This window comes from Phoenix dactylifera, chromosome 14, assembly GCF_009389715.1.
Source record: "Phoenix dactylifera cultivar Barhee BC4 chromosome 14, palm_55x_up_171113_PBpolish2nd_filt_p, whole genome shotgun sequence".
Taxonomy (NCBI): domain Eukaryota; kingdom Viridiplantae; phylum Streptophyta; class Magnoliopsida; order Arecales; family Arecaceae; genus Phoenix; species Phoenix dactylifera.
The window spans coordinates 22,123,159-22,143,453 of record NC_052405.1 but is presented as its reverse complement, the minus strand read 5'-3'; the positions used below and the strand labels follow the sequence as shown (position 1 = coordinate 22,143,453).

Below are 20,295 nucleotides of genomic sequence, written 5' to 3'. Positions count from 1 at the left end.
GGAGATTCCTTCCTTATGGATTGGAGCACAATCTATACTCCATTTTTACGGAAGGAATATATGTTCCATCATGGATAACTCCTCGATCATATTGTCAAGGAAAACCAAATAATCTATTGATAAGTATCCATTGGTGTTGCATCACACCATACGCTATCAACATAAGTGTTGCTAATAGAGAAATTGACAAGACATGTTTGGAGATGGTTACCTTATTACTTTTTTGAACCAAGCAATTTTGTATGGACAGAAATGCTTTTCATCTTTAGATTGAGCTTGTTAATGACTTCTTGAGATACAATATTTTGCACAACCCATTATTGATGATAACATTGATAACATGTCCATTGATGGTGCAACGAGTGCAAAAAACGTTGGTTCAAAGCATACTCTTCAAATTTTAGCTGCATGCGTCATCCACCACATGATTAGGCTTTGGTGTCATTTTGCTTCAAGCTCAATGGAGGATTCATGATCTGGTACGTCATTGTTGCATCGGCAAAGTGGAGTTCAATAGTGAGGCGTCGACAAGGACACTCAAAAGCACGGTGTTCTCAATGTCCACAAGGGTAGCACGGGAAAGTGAGCATGTCGCGTGGCATGGTTTGTGAGGACTCACCTCACTCAAACCACATGATGGTTGAATGGTTGGTGGTCTCGTAATTATGCTAGATTGGGTGGTTGTAGCATCCTTGGAGGAGAAAAGGGAAGCACGAGTTATGGCATGTGTATCAATGGATCTCCTTCTTGCTATTTAGGCCTGTTGCAACTTCTTCTCTATGTGCAACACCTTGTGATAAGCATCACTCACACGCCATATAGTATGATCAGTGATCTCATCATATGATGAAACTTACAAACCATTGAGATGATAGTTCACACGAGTTCCTTCATGCTCATGCAAGCATGCCAAAGTAGAGAGTTCGAAAAACTCTTTGTATAGTCAGTGATGCTCTTTTAGACTTGCATAAGATTCATATAAGATTGATAAATAGAGCGAGAGAGTGATCTACCAGAATGAAATGGCGACTTTAGATACTTCTCCATCTTTAGAGTCAATCAATGATATTCATTTTTTCAATGCTCAGTCGAGGCCACTAGATATTCTCCCACCATATAGATATATAGTTTCATAATTTCAAAGTCAAGATCTTCATATTCTTATTATTAGGTATGCCTATAGATTCAAAGAACCTCTTGATGCTGGTTATCTAATCGAGGAAGTCCTCTAGATTAAGCTTTCCATGAAACTCAAGAAGCTTGGCTTTGATACCGAAGAGTTTATCACAATCTTGCAAGAGACTCTCATCAAGCAGGGAAAGAGGAACTGGTTCTTGATTTAGAGCAAGGCAGTGGAAAAAGGTTGATGAGATGCTCAAAAGATGAATCTGATGGTACATCATCCTTCTAGCTTCTGATCCAATCCTCAGAAGGTGGTGATTACGACCAACCGCACGATCATGCCCCACCAGTAGCTATGCTATCTATTCTCGCAACTATTTTATCTCCATGCCTCTTGGAATGATCTCCAGTATTGGGGCATTGTTGGTGCTTCGATGAACCATGGCTTCAATGTCAATGGAGAATATCATAAGCAAACTAGATCCCTTCTGATACCAAAATAGTGCACATAGTGATCTTTCTCCTTGAGAAAAATCTACCTATAATGGAGTAGCCAAATAGGAGAAAGAAATAAAAAAATGGAGAAGAGAACTAGAAATTTCAAGCAATTCAAAATGTTTTTTATAATGGCTGAGCACCCCTATTTACAGTTGTAAGACCCCTTGAACCTATCCACAAATGTGTACATATTCATTTTATCTTGAAATGGTAAAAGGGTTTTACAAATAAGAAGAAAATATTCTCCATAATATGCTAGAATTTAATTTGGTGCACATATGGAAAGAGGTTGCTGGAATAAAGAATATATGCTATGATGTGCCTCTTGATTGGATAAAATCTGTGACTAATCTTTATGTGGGGTCCTTCCAAGTCTATTTAGATTTTACTAATACTAACCTTATTTAATTAGATCTCCAAAAATATTTTCCAATATGTAGCAGCCTTCTAGAATTGACTTAGGCGTAAACCCAATGTCAAATCTTTTGCTCCTTTGGTTAGCCTTTGACATACGTTGGCTCAAGTACATCTCGGCCAAGTCCATGATGTGCATCAGTCAATGGCTTTTTAGTTCAAATTTTTTGATGAATCTTAAATGGGTTAGGTCTAAGTTAACTTGAATCATGATGATAGGGTCCTGTCTAGGTTAGGACAATCGAGGTCAGGTCAAATCATACCCTTAGGTAAGTATATTTTGATGGTTGGTCCTTTTTCAATACTAGTCATTTAAACCATCTTGAAAGTAATTTACTAAATATTATAAGAATTCGATTATACATATGAGGTTGCGTCGACTAGGGATTGAGCCCTGCGAAATAGCTTAGATTGTGGGTCAAATGGGTCACATCAGGTCATGGTGTCGACTAATAGGTGGTAATAGGTCTAGGGGTCTTGACCCAACGTTGAGTTGGTTTGGGCATCAGTTAAGATTTTCTATGTTGTCCTAACTTGATCTGACCTGTCCTGGTCTATTGCTAATTTAACATGCTTAGGGCCAACCTCCTCGCTTATGATAGGACCTCTTAGAGACCAACTCTGCTTTCTTTGTCTAATTGTAAGTGAGGTGCCTTTCTGTCCTCTTATAAGCAAACCTCCTAGTTGGATTTTCTTACAAGCAAGTGGGTCTAAGACTTCACAAACCTACTCCTAATGCTCTATAACCTTCCATGGATCAATCCACCAAGTCTAAGCATATGTATACACTTCAAGATATTGCCCGAACAGTCATATGAGTCTCAAAACAAGCCAACCTATATAAACATCATTTAAGATGGCATTTAAGCTAGAGTTAGCATTTTAATCAAAGAGCTATTTGAAGTACTCTTGCTCTCCCCCCTTTTAGTTATTCATGCATCTCTATCACATTGGATTGAAACATCAACTTTCTCTCACATTTTTTTCTTTAATTTCAAACGTCAGATTACTTTCACATTATTTTGTGTATCTGAATGGAATTCTGATCAGATGATTCAGATCTAGAGATTTTGCTTTAAAGTTGGAAAGAGATCAGATACCAACTAACTAAATGCGATTCCTCTTCAGACACATGATGTTGCACCTTTCTAAATCTTAGGCAATGTTTGGATGTTGGTTAAAAGATGGATAACATAAGTCTATTTAGCTAACTGGACAAATACCATTCAAAAAGTGGTGAATAACTTATTTGATCAATTGGTGAGAAAGGTACTTATTGATGCCCAAATCCTGCCTAACCATGTTCTGATGATCTGGAGGCATAAAGGGCGCAAATCAACCCACTCGGTCCATAAAGGTGGAAGACAGAAAGCTAACTACCGTGGAGAGTCGTAGATCTGCACACAAAGAGAAGAGAAAAGCCCATCAAGATGGCTCCGACCGGCCCTCCTCCGATGCTTAAGTCAGGTAGTGCTTGGAATAACAACATTAAATAGCAAGAGAATAAAAAGCATCAGAGTAGAGTGATCACCCTGGATCATTAGGCTTTAAGTGTCTGGCCTGGAGTACTCTGAAAGGTTCCGGCATGTCATAATGAGCAGCGGAAGCTAGGGATTTTAAAAATTTCTTAATAAAGTTCCTTAACATAAAATCCTTATAAGCCTAGATCACCTTAATGGTAACAATCAAACAATATAAATATAAATGCCGCAATAGAAGAATACCTGTAACGCTAAATTCAAGTTTGTAGAATCTCCACGAGGCGTCCAAGTGTCCGCCCTCCAACGGTGATCCACACGGAAACTCGATCAAGACTTTAGCTCCAAAGATTTTTGATCCTTAATGCTGAATCCTTCAAAATAATTTAAATTGGCTTGCTTTCTCTCCTCTCTTATTTTTCTTTCACCTTTCTAAATCACTTCTAATCTTTTTGTCCTAAAGAAGACCTCCCTGTCTTGGCTTAGGACACTCTAGAAGCAATGCTAGAAAGAGACAAAAGCTTGTAAGAAAGAAGGGATAAGGGAGAGAGAATGCGGTGGAGTTGGAATGAAGAATACGGTGGAATGGCTCCCTATTTATAGATGTGAAGGGATGCATCCTAGCCATCCCTTCATGCATCAAAGGGTGTGATAAGAGGGTGCCAACAAGAGAGAGAGGGAGGCGTATCAAGCTTTAGAAAAAGCCGTATCTAATGATACGCTTCTTTCTCACGTCTCCCTCTTAAATCCTAATGATCCAAGGGCCCAAATGCAAAGAACCAATGCCAATGGTCCAGATCTAGGCGCCATCTAATGGTCCAGATCAAGGCATCATCATCCAGCGTGCCATCTAATGGTCCAGAAGCAAGATGCCATCACCAATGGTCCAGATTCAGGCGCTAAGCAATGGTCCAGATCTTTCATCCAGGGAGCCATCCAGTGGTCCAGATTCAGGCACTGAGCAATGGTCCAGATCTTTCATCTAGGAAGCCATCCAGTGATCCAGATTCAGGCGCTGACCAATGGTTCAGATTATTTATCCAGGGGGCCATCCAATGGTTCAGAATAAGGCGCCAACCAGTGGACCAGATCCTTCATCTAGGAAGCCATCCAATAGTCCAGATGAAGGCGACAACCAGTGGACCAGATCCTTCATCCAGGGAGCGATCAATGGTCCAGAAGTGAAGACCCTATCAAACCCAATCCAATTGGGTTTAACCAACTTAAAGGAAACATTAAACCTAATCAAATTAGGTCTAATTAAAGCCAAATGAGTTCCAACTCTTGGCTAACCCATATTAGGTCATGATCTAATCATATTAGATCAACCTAATCTAAGAATCAAATTCGAATTTAATTTGAATCAGGATCTAGGGTTTGCAACACCTGCTAGGATGTTTATCTTGCAAACATGATCTAATCCAATTAGACCCTTGATAAGTTTTCTTGTGTGTGACCCATTGGGTTCCATACTTAGCCAGCAATAGGTGTGAGTGCGAGTTGACCTAACTTGATTAGAACTCTTCTAATCGATTTAAGTCCAAACTGCGCGAACCCGAACTTAACAATTAGAATCCTTTCTAATTGGTGATCGAATTAAACTCTTTAATTCGATCAAACCTATAAGACAAGATTGACGTCTAGCAACGTGTCAAGTCTACTCGGAAAATATGAAATTTGGTAGAAATACCAAAAATACCCTTCAGTAGCAAGTTACCGTGCAATTCAATCCTTTAATCAAACTGCATCCCGAATATATATATGAGTATGAATATATGTCAAACTCAATTTCATATTTATATATTTCTCAATCTTCTAATGATAATTCGAATAATGAAACATTAGAAACTCTTTCTAATTTTCATTGTGCTTTGATCAAAGGCTCCCTGAATTATCATATGATTAGAATAAATAGGATGCGATCTTCTCTTACTAGAAGTGATTAATTCTTTGTTGACCTACTCATAACCTTCGTACACAATCCACCATATCCAGAAGACCTCGTACATAACTTATTGTCATGTATGAGCGAAAACTAAAATATGGATTTATGTGCACAAGATACTATGGTGATCTCAGGTCAAAGGATCAGTTGCACAACTCCCACTAAGAGAATCATTTTTTGACATGTAAGTAAGACTTCATAAGATTTCTCTTTGTAAGTCAATTCAGTGAACTCATTCCTCTAATGAGCATCCACATCTTTGTATTAGTGTCTCCACACAAGTGATTATGAGATCAATCACCCTCTGCATCGAGCATACATAAGATGTGCCAGTCTTTCCGGTAAATATTGATCCCCAACTCAATGTACCAATGACTGAAAATATTTAAGATTAGGATTTTAGAATTTTAGGTCTCACTAGTATGATCTCATCATAGTCTCAAAACCATAGCCGGTAAAACATAATGCCTTTATTCATATTTAAATATCATTTACATGATTTGGAAAATTAAAAGAAAACCCTTTGCAATACATATTGCGATTAGCTTGGAGGGCATCTATTCTTTCAATCTCCCACTTGCACTAAAGTAATCGTCTTTATATTTTATCCATATACAATCGAGATAGCGATCAAACTGCTGCTGTGGTAGAGCTTTAGTAAACGGGTATGCTAGGTTGTTCTTTGTGTCTACTCATTCAATGACTATGTCTTGTCTCTCGACAATTTCTTGAACAAGATGAAAGCGTCTTAGAATGTGCTTGGATTTATGATGAGACCTTGGTTCCTTCGCTTGAGCAACAGCTCCAGTGTTATCACAATAAACTGGGACTGGTCCAGCAATCTCAGAAACTACTCCTAACTCAGAGATGAACTTCTTCATCCAGACAGCTTCCTTAGCAGCTTCACTTACAGCAATGTATTCTGCCTCAGTAGTTGAGTCAGCTACAGTTTGCTGCTTGGAACTCTTCCAGCTCACTGCACCACCATTTAGAATAAAGACATACCCTGAAGTGGACTTGCTATCATCTGGATCTGACTGAAAACTAGAATCAGAAAATTCTTCTAGTTTCAACTCAGATCCTCCATAAACTAGAAAAATATCTTTAGTCCTTCTCAAGTACTTAAGAATATTTTTCACAGCTATCCAATGATCCTCTCCTGGAGGATCAGCCTAGAATCTGCTTGTTATGCCTAAGGCATAAGCAACATCAGGCCTGGTACATAGCATAGCAATCGATCCTACTGCCGAAGCATAGGAAATAGAATTCATTCTATTCCTTTCTTCAGATGTCTTAGGAGACATCTTCTTAGAGAGACGTATGCCATGACTCATAGGCAAGTAACCTCTTTTACTTTCTTCCATGCTGAATCTTTTCAGCACATGATCTATGTACCTAGACTGGGACAAGCCTAGCATCCTTTTAGATCTATCCCTATAGATCTTTATACCAAGTATATAGGATGTTTCTCCCAAGTCTTTCATGAAAAAGCTTTTTGATAGCCAAGTCTTGACCGATTGTAACATTGGAATATCATTTCCAATGATCAGTATGTCATCTACATACAATATTAAGAAGACAATGGCACTCCCACTAGTCTTCTTGTACACACATGGTTCATCCACATTTTTGATAAAACCAAACTCTTTGACTGTTATATCAAAACGGATGTTCCAACTCTTCGATGCTTGTTTCAATCCATAAATGGATCTCTTAAGCTTGCATACTTGATTTGCTCTCTTATTGAGACAAATCCTTCTGGCTGTGTCATGTAAACCTCTTCCTCAAGATGATCATTAAGGAAGGCGGTTTTGACATCCATCTGCCAGATTTCATAATCATAGTATGCAGCTATTGCAAGCAAAATCCGAATAGATTTGAGCATAGCTACTGGTGAAAAAGTTTCATCATAGTCAATTCCTTGCTTTTGCCTGAAACCTTTTGCCACCGATCTAGCCTTGTAGGTTTCTACTTGGCCATCTGCTCCAATCTTTTTCTTATAGACCTATTTGCAACCTATAGGGTTTACACCCTCTGGTGCATCAACCAAAGTCTATACTTGGTTGGTATACATAGAATCTATTTCGAATTTCATGGCTTCTAGTTGTCAGAGTCACTACTCATGACAGCTTCCGAATAGGTCAGAGGATCATTATTCTGAACAATGTGGGCTTCATCATTCTCAATGATAAACCTATACCTCTCAGGTGCTCTTCGCACTCTATCTGACCTTCGGAGAGGAGATGTGTGTTGTGGCTGTACCTCATTTATGGGTACATCTGGTTGAAGAATTTCTTGTGTTTCTATTTGTAGGTCTTGAACTTCATTAAGTTCAATTCTTCTTTCACTGCCTTTTTCTAAGATAAACTCTTTTTCTAAGAAAGTAGCATGCCTACTAACAAATACCTTTTGTTCAGTAGGGTGATAGAAGAGATATCCAATACTTTCTTTGGAATAACCTACAAATGTACATTTATCTGATCTAGCACTTAGCTTATGTCCAAAATTTCTTTTGACATATGCTTGGCAGCCCCATATTTTAAAATATTTAAGATTGGGCTTCCTACCTCTCCATATCTCATATGGAGTACTAGATACAGATTTTGAAGGTATCCTGTTTAGCACATATGTGGCAGTTTCTAGGGCAAAACCCCAGAAGAAAATAGGAAGATCTGTAAAGCACATCATGGACCTTACAATATCTAATAGAGTATGATTCCTCCGTTCGGCTACACCATTTAATTGTGGTGTACACGGAGGTGTCCATTCAGAGAGAATGTCATTTTCTTTAAGATGATTTAAAAACTCACTAGAAAGGTATTCACCTCCTCGATCAGATCGAAGGATTTTAATACACTTTTCGGTTTGTTTTTCAACCATACTTTGATACTCTTTAAACTTATCAAAGGCTTCGGATTTATGTTTCATAAGATACACATATCCGAACCTTGATAAATCATCAGTGAATGTGATGAAGTAAGAGTATCCACCTCTAGCTGGAGTTATCATAGGACTACATACATCTGTATGTATAAGTCCTAATAACACACTTGCCCTTTCTCCATGTCCAGTGAATGGAGACTTGGTCATTTTTGCCATAAGACAAGATTCACAAGTTCCTAATGATTCATAATCTTAAGGATCAAAGAACTCTTCTTTGTATAACTTGTTGATTCTTGATTCACTTATGTGACCTAGACGGCAATGCCAAAGGAGGGTGTTATTTACCTCTTCTCTCTTTCTTTTATTACTTTTATCAATATGATAAATATTGTCATTAAGTGATAGAACTAGAAGACCATTTTTCATAATGCCATTGCAAAGATGCTTATTAGAAAAAGAAATAGAGCAACCATTGCCCTTTCTATTAATCTCAAATCCTTTCTTTAAGGACAAAAGAATAGAAATTACATTTCTAATAATCTTGGGCATGTAATAACAATCTTCTAACTCCAGAAGCTTGCCCGACGGCAACTCCAATAAGTAGGTTCCAACGGCTTCAGCCTGGATGGACTCTCCTCCAGCGCCATAAAGCTCGAAGTCACCTTTCTTCAAAATTCTAATTTTCTGTAGTCCATGCAATGTCTTGCATATATGAAAACCACAGCCGGTATCCAATATCCATGAATTTGAATTTGAAGAACTTGATGACAAACTGGCATGTAATATAAACATACCTTCTGATGCAACTCTTGCATCAGGCTTTACAGTTGCAAGAAAACTCTTGCAATTTCTTTTCCAGTGGCCTTCCTTGCTGCAATGGAAACAGACACTTGATCCGGAGATTTTCTTTCCTTTCTTCCTCTTTATCTTACTACTTTTAGTAGCATCATCCCCTATTGATCCAAGATCAGGGGTTTTGAGGATGTAAGAAAGTTTCTCCTAAGTGAGAACAATTTTAAGATTCCTCAACCAATCCACATAGTTCGGACCGGTCAACTTGTTGGCATCTAAGATGCCTCTTAGTGATAGTGAAGATGCCATTAATGCATAATTTTATTCTACATATATAAAGAACAAAACTAACATAAACAGACCAATCATGATGACATATATTCAATTAGACTAGGACTTTATCTAATTATTACTCCCACTATTTTATCGAATATCATAGCCCTCTCCTATGATAAACGAGAAAACTTAATTTTTCTTAGTAGGGTTGAGATCCTAATTCTTCATAAAAGTCTTGTGGTTACACAACAAACCCTTATGAGTTCAAAGGTAGGAAACTCTTTCCAATTGCATCTCATGCAATTCTCAACTTTATCTTGTCCTCTTAAAACACTTGTAGCCTTGTGGTTGCACAACAAACTATAATGTTTTAGTTAAGTCAAACCCTTCATTTCTATACAGTCATTCAAATAATATTGCTCTTGTGGTTGCACAACAAAGCAACATACTAAAATATGCCATAAGCATCTCTATGCACCAAGACAGTATAACATCAGTTCCCATTGCAAGTCTTGTAGTTGCACAACAAACTAGTATGGATCTTGACATAATAATGTCGAGGCATGAAGGAGGCTATTAATAGTGTTATATCAACATTAAACTAATCCATAATAGGCAATCAAACAATTGGCCAGGTAAGCAGGTGGGAGGCTCCCCTTACTCAAAGAGTAAGGTCCTAATTAGAGAACCACCTTTAGTGCTTTCCTTAGACACCAATTAGATTAATTGTTCTAGAATGGGTTAGCTCAAAGTTTTTCAAGACTATGACTTAATATAATTTTTATTGAGGGCTAACTGGTCTCTAGCACATTCTTTTAATTGTAACATATATTTAACATGTCTAAAATAAACTATCATACATCATGGCTATCTCATAGCATGTATAAATCATAAGCAATTGATTGAATCAATTAACATGCTTCAACATATCTTCATATGAAAAATTTCATATCATGACATTTTATTACATATCATATCATATATCAATCATACATTTCAGCATTTCACTAAGCATATAACATTACTATCTCATAGTAAATTAATAATCATACATCATACATAATTATTTGATTGAACCAATTAAGGACGGCTCTGATACCACTGAATGGGGAGTCTCCATTCCTACATGGGTTCGGTCCTATTAAAAATAGGGTGACACCCATGTATACCTATCAGAGCACGCATCTCTATACGCCTCCGGACGGAGAGCCACGCTTCGTCACACGATCACGCGTGAGAGTTCCCGGAGATCGGTCACAACTCTTGGACCTTTGCTCTGATACCACTGAAGGGTTCCGGCATGTCATAATGGGCAGCGGAAGCTAGGAATTTTAAAAATTTCTTAATAAAGTCCCTTAACATGAAACCCTTATAAGCCTAGATCGCCTTAATGGTAACAATCAAACAATATAAATATAAATGATGAAATAGAAGAATACCTGTAACGCTAAATTCAAGTTTGTAGAATCTCCACAAGGCGTCCAAGTGTCCGCCCTCCAACGGTGATCCACACGGAAACTCGATCAAGACTTTAGCTACAAAGATTTTTGATCCTTAATGCTGAATCCTTCTAAAGGATTTAAATTGGCTTGCTTTCTCTCCTCTCTTATTTTTCTTTCACCTTTCTAAATCACTTCTAATCTTTTTGTCCTAAAGAAGATCTTCTTGTCTTGGCTTAGGACACTCTAGAAGCAATGCTAGAAAGAGACAAAGGCTTGTAAGAAAGAATGGATAAGGGAGAGAGAATGCGGTGGAGTTGGAATGAAGAATACGGTGGAATGGCTCCCTATTTATAGATGTGAAGGGATGCATCCTAGCCATCCCTTCATGCATCAAAGGGTGTGATAAGAGGGTGCCAACAAGAGAGAGAGGGAGGCGTATCAAGCTTTAGAAAAAGCCGTATCTAATGATACGCTTCTTTCTCATGTCTCCCTCTTAAACCCTGATAATCCAAGGGCCCAAATGCAGGGAACCAAAGTCAATGGTCCAGATCTAGGAGCCATCTAATGGTCCGATCAAGGCATCATCATCCAGGGTGCCATCTAATGGTCCAAAAGTAAGATGCCATCACCAATGGTCCAGATTCAGGCGCTGAGCAATGGTCCAGATTATTCATCCAGGAAGCCATCCAGTGGTCCAGATTCAGGCGCTGACCAATGGTCCAGATTATTCATCCAGGGAGCCATCCAATGGTCCAGAATAAGGCGTCAACTAGTGGACCAGATCCTTCATCTAGGAAGCCATCCAATGGTCCAGATGAAGGCGCCAACCAGTGGACCAAATCCTTCATCCAGGGAGCGATCAATGGTCCAGAAGTGAAGGCCCTATCAAACCCAATCCAATTGGGTTTAACCAACTTAAAGAAAATATTAAACCTAATCAAATCAGGTCTAATTAAAGCCAAACGCGTTCCAACTTTTGGCTAACCCTTATTAGGTCATGATCTAATCATATTAGATCAACCTAATCTAAGAATCAGATTCGAATTTAATTTAAATCAGGAGCTAGGGTTTGCAACACCTGCTAGGATGTTTATCTTGCAAACATGATCTAATCCAATTAGACCCTTGATAAGTTTTCTTGTGTGTGACCCATTGGGTTCCATACTTAGCCAGCAATAGGTGTGAGTGCGAGTTGACCCAACTTGATTAGAACTCTTCTAATCGATTTAAGTCCAAACTGCGCGAACCCGAACTTAACAATTAGAATCCTTTCTAATTGGTGATCGAATTAAACTCTTTAATTCGATCAAACCTATAAGACAAGATTGACGTCTAGCAACGTGTCATGTCTACTCGAAAAATATGGAATTTGGTAGAAATACCAAAAATACTCTTCAGTGGCAAGTTACCGTGCAATTCAATCCTTTAATCAAACTGCATCCCGAATATATATATATGAGTATGAATATATGTCAAACTCAATTTCATATTTATATATTTCTCAATCTTCTAATGATAATTCGAATAATAAAACATTAGAAACTCTTTCTAATTTTCATTGTGCTTTGATCAAAGGCTTCCTGAATTATCATATGATTAGAATAAATAGGATGCGATCTTCTCTTACTAGAAGTGATTAATTCTTTGTTGACCTACTCATAACCTTCGTACACAATCCACCATATCCAGAAGACCTCGTACATAACTTATTGTCATGTATGAGCGAAAACTAAAATATGGATTTATGTGCACAAGATACTATGGTGATCTCAGGTCAAAGGATCAGTTGCACAACTCCTACTAAGAGAATCATTTTTTGACATGTAAGTAAGACTTCATAAGATTTCTCTTTGTAGGTCAATTCAGTGAACTCATTCCTCTAATGAGCACCCACATCTTTGTATTAGTGTCTCCACACAAGTGATTGTAAGATCAATCACCCTCTGCATCGAGCATACATAAGATGTGCCAGTCTTTCCGGTAAACATTGATCCCCGACTCAATATACCAATGACTGAAAATATTTAAGATTAGGATTTTAGGGTTTTAGGTCTCACTAGTATGATCTCATCATAGCCTCAAAACTATTGCCCTAATCTAAGGAGTTTATCACAAATATAATCAACAGCATATAATAAAACACAATGCCTTTATTCATATTTAAATGTTATGTATATGATTTGGAAAATCAAAAGAAAACCCTTCGCAATACATATTGCGATTGGCTTGTAGGGCATCTATTCTTTCATACTCAGCCTGGAGTGCTCGGCATGGCAGTTCGGCCTGGAGTGCTCGACATAGCACCTCAGCATGGAGTGCTTGGCATGGCAACTTGACCTGGAGTGCTCGGTATTGGAGCACGTCCTGGGAGCTCGGCATGGCTCCAGTCAACGGATACATGTTCTGGCCTCCAAGGACTCATGTCCTGAGCTCCAAGGATACGCGGACTGCGAGCTCATCCTGGGAGCTCGGCATAACTTTGGTGGGAGGTCTCGCGTCTCGGTCTTCAGAGACTTGTGTCCTGATCTCCAAGGATGTGCGTACTAGAAGCGTAGACTGGGAGCTCGGCATGGCTCTGGTCGGTAATCGCACGTCTCGGTCTTCAGGACTCACATTCTAGTCTACGAGGATGCACGGACTGAAAGCTCGGCATGGCTCTAGTCAAAGATTATGCATCCCAATCTCCAGGGACTCGTGTCCTGATCTCTGAGGATGTGCAGACTAGGAGCTCATCTTGAGAGCTCGGCATGACTCTACTGGGTCACACGTCATAGTCTCCAAGGACTCGTATCCTAATCTCCAAGAACAGTGGACTATAAGCGTAGTCTGAAAACTCGACATGGCACTAGTTGGCGCTCGTGCGCCCCAATCTCCAAAGACTCGCATCTTGGCCTCCAAAGATGCATGAACTGAGAATGCGGACAAAGAGCTCGCTTGAGAGTTCGGCATGGCTTTAGTCGACGGTCGCATGTCCTGGTCATTAGGGATTCGCATCCTAGTCTCTAAGGATGCGTAAACTGGAGGCGCAGACTAGAAGTTCGGCATGACTCTTGCCAGCGATCGCATATCCCAGTCTCTAGAGACTCACGTCCTAGTCTCCGAGGATGCATGGATTGGAAGCGCAGACTTGGAGCTCGGCCCGGAAGCACAACATGGCTTAGATCGCAATTGTGTATCCCCCAATCTCCAAAACTCGCGTCCTGATCTCCAACGATGCGCGGACTAGAAGCGCAGAATAGGAGCTCGGCCCGAGAGCTCGGGATGGCTCTGGTCAACAGTCGTGTGTCCCGGCCTCCAAGACTCGCGTTCTGATCTCCAAGGATGCAGGTCATGTATGCACGGCGCTCGGATCTTTATTAGCGTAGAAGGGCATCCTCCAAGGACTCACATCCTAGACTCCAAGGATGTGGGTCCTATATATGCAGTGTTCGAATCTCGGTTGAAACGGAAGGGCAGCCTTCAAGGACTCGCATCCTTGTCTCCAAAGATGGGTCCTGTATGCATGATGCTCAGATCTCAGCTAGCACAAAAGGGCGGCCTCCAAGAACTCGCATTCCAGTCTCCAAGGATGCAGGTCCTATACGCACGGTGCTCGAATCTCGACTGGCATGAAAGGAAAGTCTCCAAGGACCCGCATCCCGGTCTCCAGGGACATGGGTTCTGTATGCATGGTGCTCGGATCTTGGTTGGCATGGAAGAGTGGCCTCCAGGGACTTGCATCCTGGTCTCTGAGGATGCAGATCCTGTACACAGTGCTCGAAACTCGGCTGGCATGGAAGGGTGGCCTCCAGGGACCCACATCCTGGTGTCTAAAGATGCGGATCCTGTACGCATAGTGCTTGGATCTCGGCTGGCAAGGATGGGTGCCCTTCAGGGATGCACATCCCTAGTCTACAGGGACGTGTATCCCATTTGAAGATGAAATAGTGTGCGGGAATGGCCGTGGAAGAGGAGTCACGTGCAGAGGTTGCTACGAGAGCTTGAAAGCCTCTTTGTAGGAGCCTCTCGCCATTGGATCTTGTCGCGATGAAAGCTTGGGTGCCTCTCCTTGGGAGCTTCTCACCATCTGTGCTTGGGAGCCTCTGCTTGCTCCTCCCTTTTCTTTGGAATCCCTTGGCTTTGTTTATAATGAGGAGGGAGCATGGATCCATCATGATTTGGAGGTGAAAATCAAGGGTTTGTCGTAACTTTCTTATCTAAATTCAAATTTGTTGTAATCTCTTTCCTTGTTTAGACCCTGCCAAGAATTCAAATTGATTTGAAATTCAAATCTTTTCAAAATGCTCGCCATGTGTCGACCCATGATGGGCGGATCAGATTTAGGCCATATCAGTATTTAACCACTTTAAACTTATTTTTGGAGTGAGAGCAAAATAACTTTAACAAACCAAAGCTCTCCCCCCTACCTTTTTACGTTTTCCACAACTTTATCCCACTAACCATGGAGCAAATAAAGTTATTCGCTTGTTAGCTGTTTAGGGTGTCAACACCAATGGTTAAAGTTATTCAAAGGGTGGTTAGCTATTTCGCATCCAAATGCCACCTTGGAATTCATTTATGATTCAATTAGCTTGTTTGTGCAATTTGAAATGATGCCAATGCACCCAAGGATATGGCCTCCATAACTTAGTTGATCTTGAATACAAAATGGAAAGAAAGAAGGTGGAAAGGGCAGCCTTAAATGCAACATTAGATGTATAAGATAAAGTTCACAAACTAAAATATATTCTTAATAATTTTTAATGTAATTTATGCCATTAAATAAAGAAAAAACACAGGCACTTCAAAACCAACAATAGCAAATCTAGATCACTTCTCATATTAGCCTTTTCAAATAGCAAATCATTAATTCTTGAACAACTAATACTTAGCAGAATTCAACAAGCAAACAATTCAGTGACTTCCAACACTCACCAAAGACTCATTAAGTATTGATAAAATAACTTGTGACCATCTTACAACTACATACCAACAATCTTGTAATCATCTTACTATTTCTGAACCAGGCATAAATTGAAGGCACTCCCACAACAAAATGTAATGTAGGTCAGGGTAGGATCCATGGCTCTTCTAGGGTAAAGAGATCTTTAAAACGCTTAAGGCTGATCTAGTGGCTTGATGAAATTTCAAGATCAGATGACTTTTCAATAAAAGTGAACTACCAGATTAATCCTAAGATTGTAGGTAATGCATGACAAGCACCTAGCTTAAGATTTATGATTGTATGCATTTAAATTAGGATTTAAAGCCTCATTTTAATGAAATTTTATGGCTTCCGGAATTTAATACATTACAGTCTGTATTTGAATTTGAAGGAACATAAGATAGAACTCGCAATGGCAATTCATAGTAGCCATGCAAGAATCATGTTTTATATTTTGAGAGTTTCTTCAAGATCAATTATGGAGATAGTTAAAATGTCCTGATCTTTTATGACTACCTACTACTTAATACAGTAGAAATCAGTTTTAATTCATTTTGTCCAGACACTAAAAATTACACTGGAAGTGAGGTATGTCACACCAACCAAGTTTCCACTACAAGATTGGTGTTTTAGGAAGAAACATGTAATGCATGAATTGGGCAATCAGATGTTACTTTATGTCATAGTCTAAGTGAGCATTCTGGCAATCACAATTAGCTGGTCAAAACTTACTTTCTAGTTCATAAAATTTATGAACTTATAATGGACCAACTAAAGTGTATTGCACCATTGTGAGGCAAATATCATATTATCTAAAACCGATTACTAATTTTGGTCTAAAGTGTGCTAATCCAGATCATTAGGTCCTTCGACATTTTTCTCATACTTTTTAGCAAGGTTCGTTAGGCTTGTTGACTGAACTACTGTGTTCAACCTATCCTGGCGGCATGTGCTTTGACTTGTAAAGGCCATCCCTAGAGTTCAAAACTCATATGCCCCTTCAGCCAACAAAATTATTGGCAATATACTGGTTGTTAATGCATATTTCTTAAAGGAAACTTGAATTTGTGAAGCTCTTAAAAGCAAGCCCTTGTCCCACCTTGCAAAGTATAGAACAGAATCCAAATATCAAAACTTAGCTTAATTCATGAGCTTCATGTCCTTCCCCATAACTACCAATCTTTGTGTCATATCCTTCTCCGCCAATCTGATATTTTGAGTAAGAAAAAATCTTATCGAAGTTTCCCCTTTGATAAATATGTTGACGATCCTCATTATGATATAATTGAACATGCAAACTCTATACTATGGTACAGCATACAAAATCAATAATTTCCTTGACATGTCAATAATGAAGACAACAAACTTACACTAAAAACTCACTGCTGGCTTTAAGAATCCTTCTTTGCAAATCCTTAAAGGCCTACCTCCTAACAGGCAAAGTTCTTCAAATCAATGTGTCCCTTCTCGAAAAAGCTTTATTAGCAGGTGTAACATTATGTAAATCAATAGCTTCTAACTACCTTTTTGTCATTCCTAAATTTCTTAGTTTGTCTGGTTTTCTATATTACCATCATAATATTTTGGAATATGCTTCAATAATTAAAATTCACAAACCATAAGAGTGTTATTGCATAAACAGGAGCAGAAGAAAAAAACAGCATATTTATGGTGAAGCTGGAGTGCAATAGCTTTCTTTTCTCACTTTCTCTCTCTCTCTTCTAAAGGTTCAGCTTAATTAGACAGGCCAGTCATGGAAAAAGAATCATCATGAAAGCTGAGGATCCCCAGTCCGATATGCCAGTCATATGAAAGAATTCAAGGGCGATGATTTGCTAGACTATATCAAAGTTGAGAACATAAATTTTTCAGCAAACTGAAATTTTTAATAGTTTGATTGAGAAAAAGCACTCAAGGAAAGAACAGAATAAATGCATACCTCCAAGACAGATGGGAACAATGCAATGCCACCAATAATGCTAAGCCCTGTCAGGTAAGAGCTCTGCCCAGGTATCTCATCTTGGATGGCACATGTACCATAATCCAAAAGTACAAGATGAACCGCTGTTAATCCAACAGCTTCAACATATCTAGCTTCCATAACCAACTGAGCTGCTGCAGGGATGGACGAAAGCCAAAATGGGGTTATCGGGAAAACAGCACTCATCCATGCAAGGGAAGTCGAGACATAGAGGAAATGTATGCGGTAGAACCGGAACAAAAGATAAGTAAAACACCCCTGGAACAGGGCCACCTTAGCAGTGGCCAACAACACACTACTGACAGCATGGTCGAGAACCTCTGCACATCGGACACGAGTCGACTTGGAGATGGGAAGCATCTCCAGAACATGGTCCATGACACCCCCTGATTCCAAAGTGATCAGATAATACAGAAGCCAGAAGAAAAGTGTGAGCTGGGAAACAAAGTTCAGCAATTCCACAGCCCCAGAGAGAAGCGAAAGAGTGACAGAGAACAAGATGTTCGCACTCCCTGCCAAAACCATGGTGGTACTAGCAAACACCCGCTTCGAGACATCGATGCTCTGAAGAGCGATGGCCTTAATCTTCTCCATCAAGTCGTCCCTCGCAATCACAGCCAGGAATTCTCTGAAAACCCCATCCGACTCGGCATAAATCAACCTCCACTCCTGGTTCCTGACCCTGTGGAGGAAAATCTGCAGCTTCTTGGGGAAAGCATGATGATGTTCTCGTTGCTCAGCTATGGCCGAGGAATTGGAAGATTCCAATGGCTTGAGCAAGTGGAGCCTGAAACCATCCACTATCTCAGTGGCATTGTATTGGAGGGCAAGGGAGTCGATGTACTGGGAGATGCTCTCGTAGAATTTGGAGGTGTAAGACTCGATGAGCACGGGGACATCGTTGTCATCCATCCACTTTTGAAACCCGATCCACTGCGAGTAATTGTGGTGCTGGAGGTGGGTTTTGATGGAGATAACCGCGTCCCTGCCCTCGATGCCGATCTTGTAGGAGAAGAAGAGGAAACCGGAGAGGGTGCCGAAGATCATGAAGATGATGAGGCTGATGGCGACGAGGGTGTGGAGGCGGGAGAGCAGGCCGGAGGTGAGGTAGCGGGAGAGGCGGCTGAGGACGGGGGTGCGGGCGGGGCGGGGTCGGCGGCGGCTGTGGATGCGGGAGAGGGTGGCGGCGACGGGGGGCGGGCGGGAGCCGTTGGCGTAGGCGAGGAGAGCGGGGACGGCGAAGACGGGGAGGGAGAGGGGGCCGACGCGCTCGTGGAGGAGGACGAAGAGGCCGAAGGAGACGAGCCACTGCATGAGCTTGGAGAAGCCGACGGGGGCGGTGGGGGTGGGGAGGAGGGGGGCGCGGCGGTGGAGGAGGCGGAGGACGGCGGCGTGGGAGTCGATGAGGGAGGATGCGGCGGAGCGGAAGGCGGCGAGGGGGATGGCGAGGAGGGTCTCGAGGAGGCCCAGGCGGAGGGGGTGGGACCAGAAGGAGACGATGGCGGTGTGGAGCTCGCGGAGGGGCATGGAGCAGAGGAGGGCCCACAGGATGGGGCGCCAGTAGTCGCGGAGGAGGCGAGTGAGGCCGTAGAGGAGGGCGAGGGAGAGGGCGAGGCCGGCGTGCGCCATGGCGATGTAGAGGGCCAGGCACACCTGGGGGTCGCGAGACAGGGAGTTGCCCATGCCCAGACCCGCGACCTCCTCCTCGTCATCGTCCTCCTCTTTTTCCTTCTGCTGCTGTGGCTTCTTTTTACGTGGAGGAGGAGGAGGAGGACGTTTGCGCCGGGACATCGTTGCCTGTTGGATCTTATCAGCAGCGGCAGTAGAAGAAGCAGAGATGGAGGGATTCGCATTTCATGCGAGTCATTTGCATTGTTATTTCTGAGAAAGGAGAACGGAAATTGGAAAAGATTTCTCCTCTCTTCTTCATTTCTTCTGCATTTCCACGCTGAAAGGTAAATAGTTCGCTGACAAAAAAAGGCATCAGTAAATCCAGGCTACCGTTTGGCTCTGGATAGCTTGATGTGGTTAAATTTAAGCATCGATAACCACTATTTAATTAGGTAACTATGAGACTGGTTAAGTACTGTTGGACGCTTGGTTAACCACAAGTTTTGCTGCCATGATTGAAATGGTGTTTGGTTGCAGTAAAAATATTGTGAAGCCTTATTTTTTGCTATATGGACAACATTGCTCTCGTGCATTGTCGATGTTTGGCTGAAAATGGTTAAAGACTTCATCCATCACATGAACTATACACTGATTGCCTAATACATCCTTGCTCACCACATTGTTTTATCCACCAAAAATTATCAAAATAATTTCTAGTACATATGACTGTAAAGTTGATATGAATAGGTAGCATTCGATGATTGCTTTCCTTCTTTTCATTATAAATATATTTTTTGTAGCATACTAGACATTGTGTATAGATAGGCAAGTCTATGGAAATGTTCAATATGTCCATGGCTTAGTTTTGAAGGTCATCATCGGTATTCATATAATTGTCTGACGCAAGAATGCAGCGCAATTTTTAACAT

The 20,295-nt window shown here is 40.7% G+C and overlaps 1 protein-coding gene across 4 annotated transcripts in view; it reads right to left on the bottom strand.

The window, feature by feature from the left end:
- Positions 1 to 19,823, bottom strand: part of LOC103697170 (transmembrane protein 245-like) — a 36,977-nt gene extending 17,154 nt beyond the window's left edge. For 2 of the 4 annotated variants that reach the window (XM_039133891.1, XM_039133890.1), the window contains exon 1: positions 17,714 to 19,823. In XM_039133891.1, the coding sequence (XP_038989819.1) occupies positions 17,714 to 19,546 (1,833 nt within the window). In that variant the 5' untranslated portion in view covers positions 19,547 to 19,823. Of the gene's footprint in view, positions 1 to 3,250; positions 3,432 to 17,713 lie in introns of those variants that run through there. The other 2 variants (XM_039133892.1, XM_039133889.1) reach the window with 2 other exon arrangements.
- Between the last annotated feature and the right edge of the window lie 472 nt (positions 19,824 to 20,295).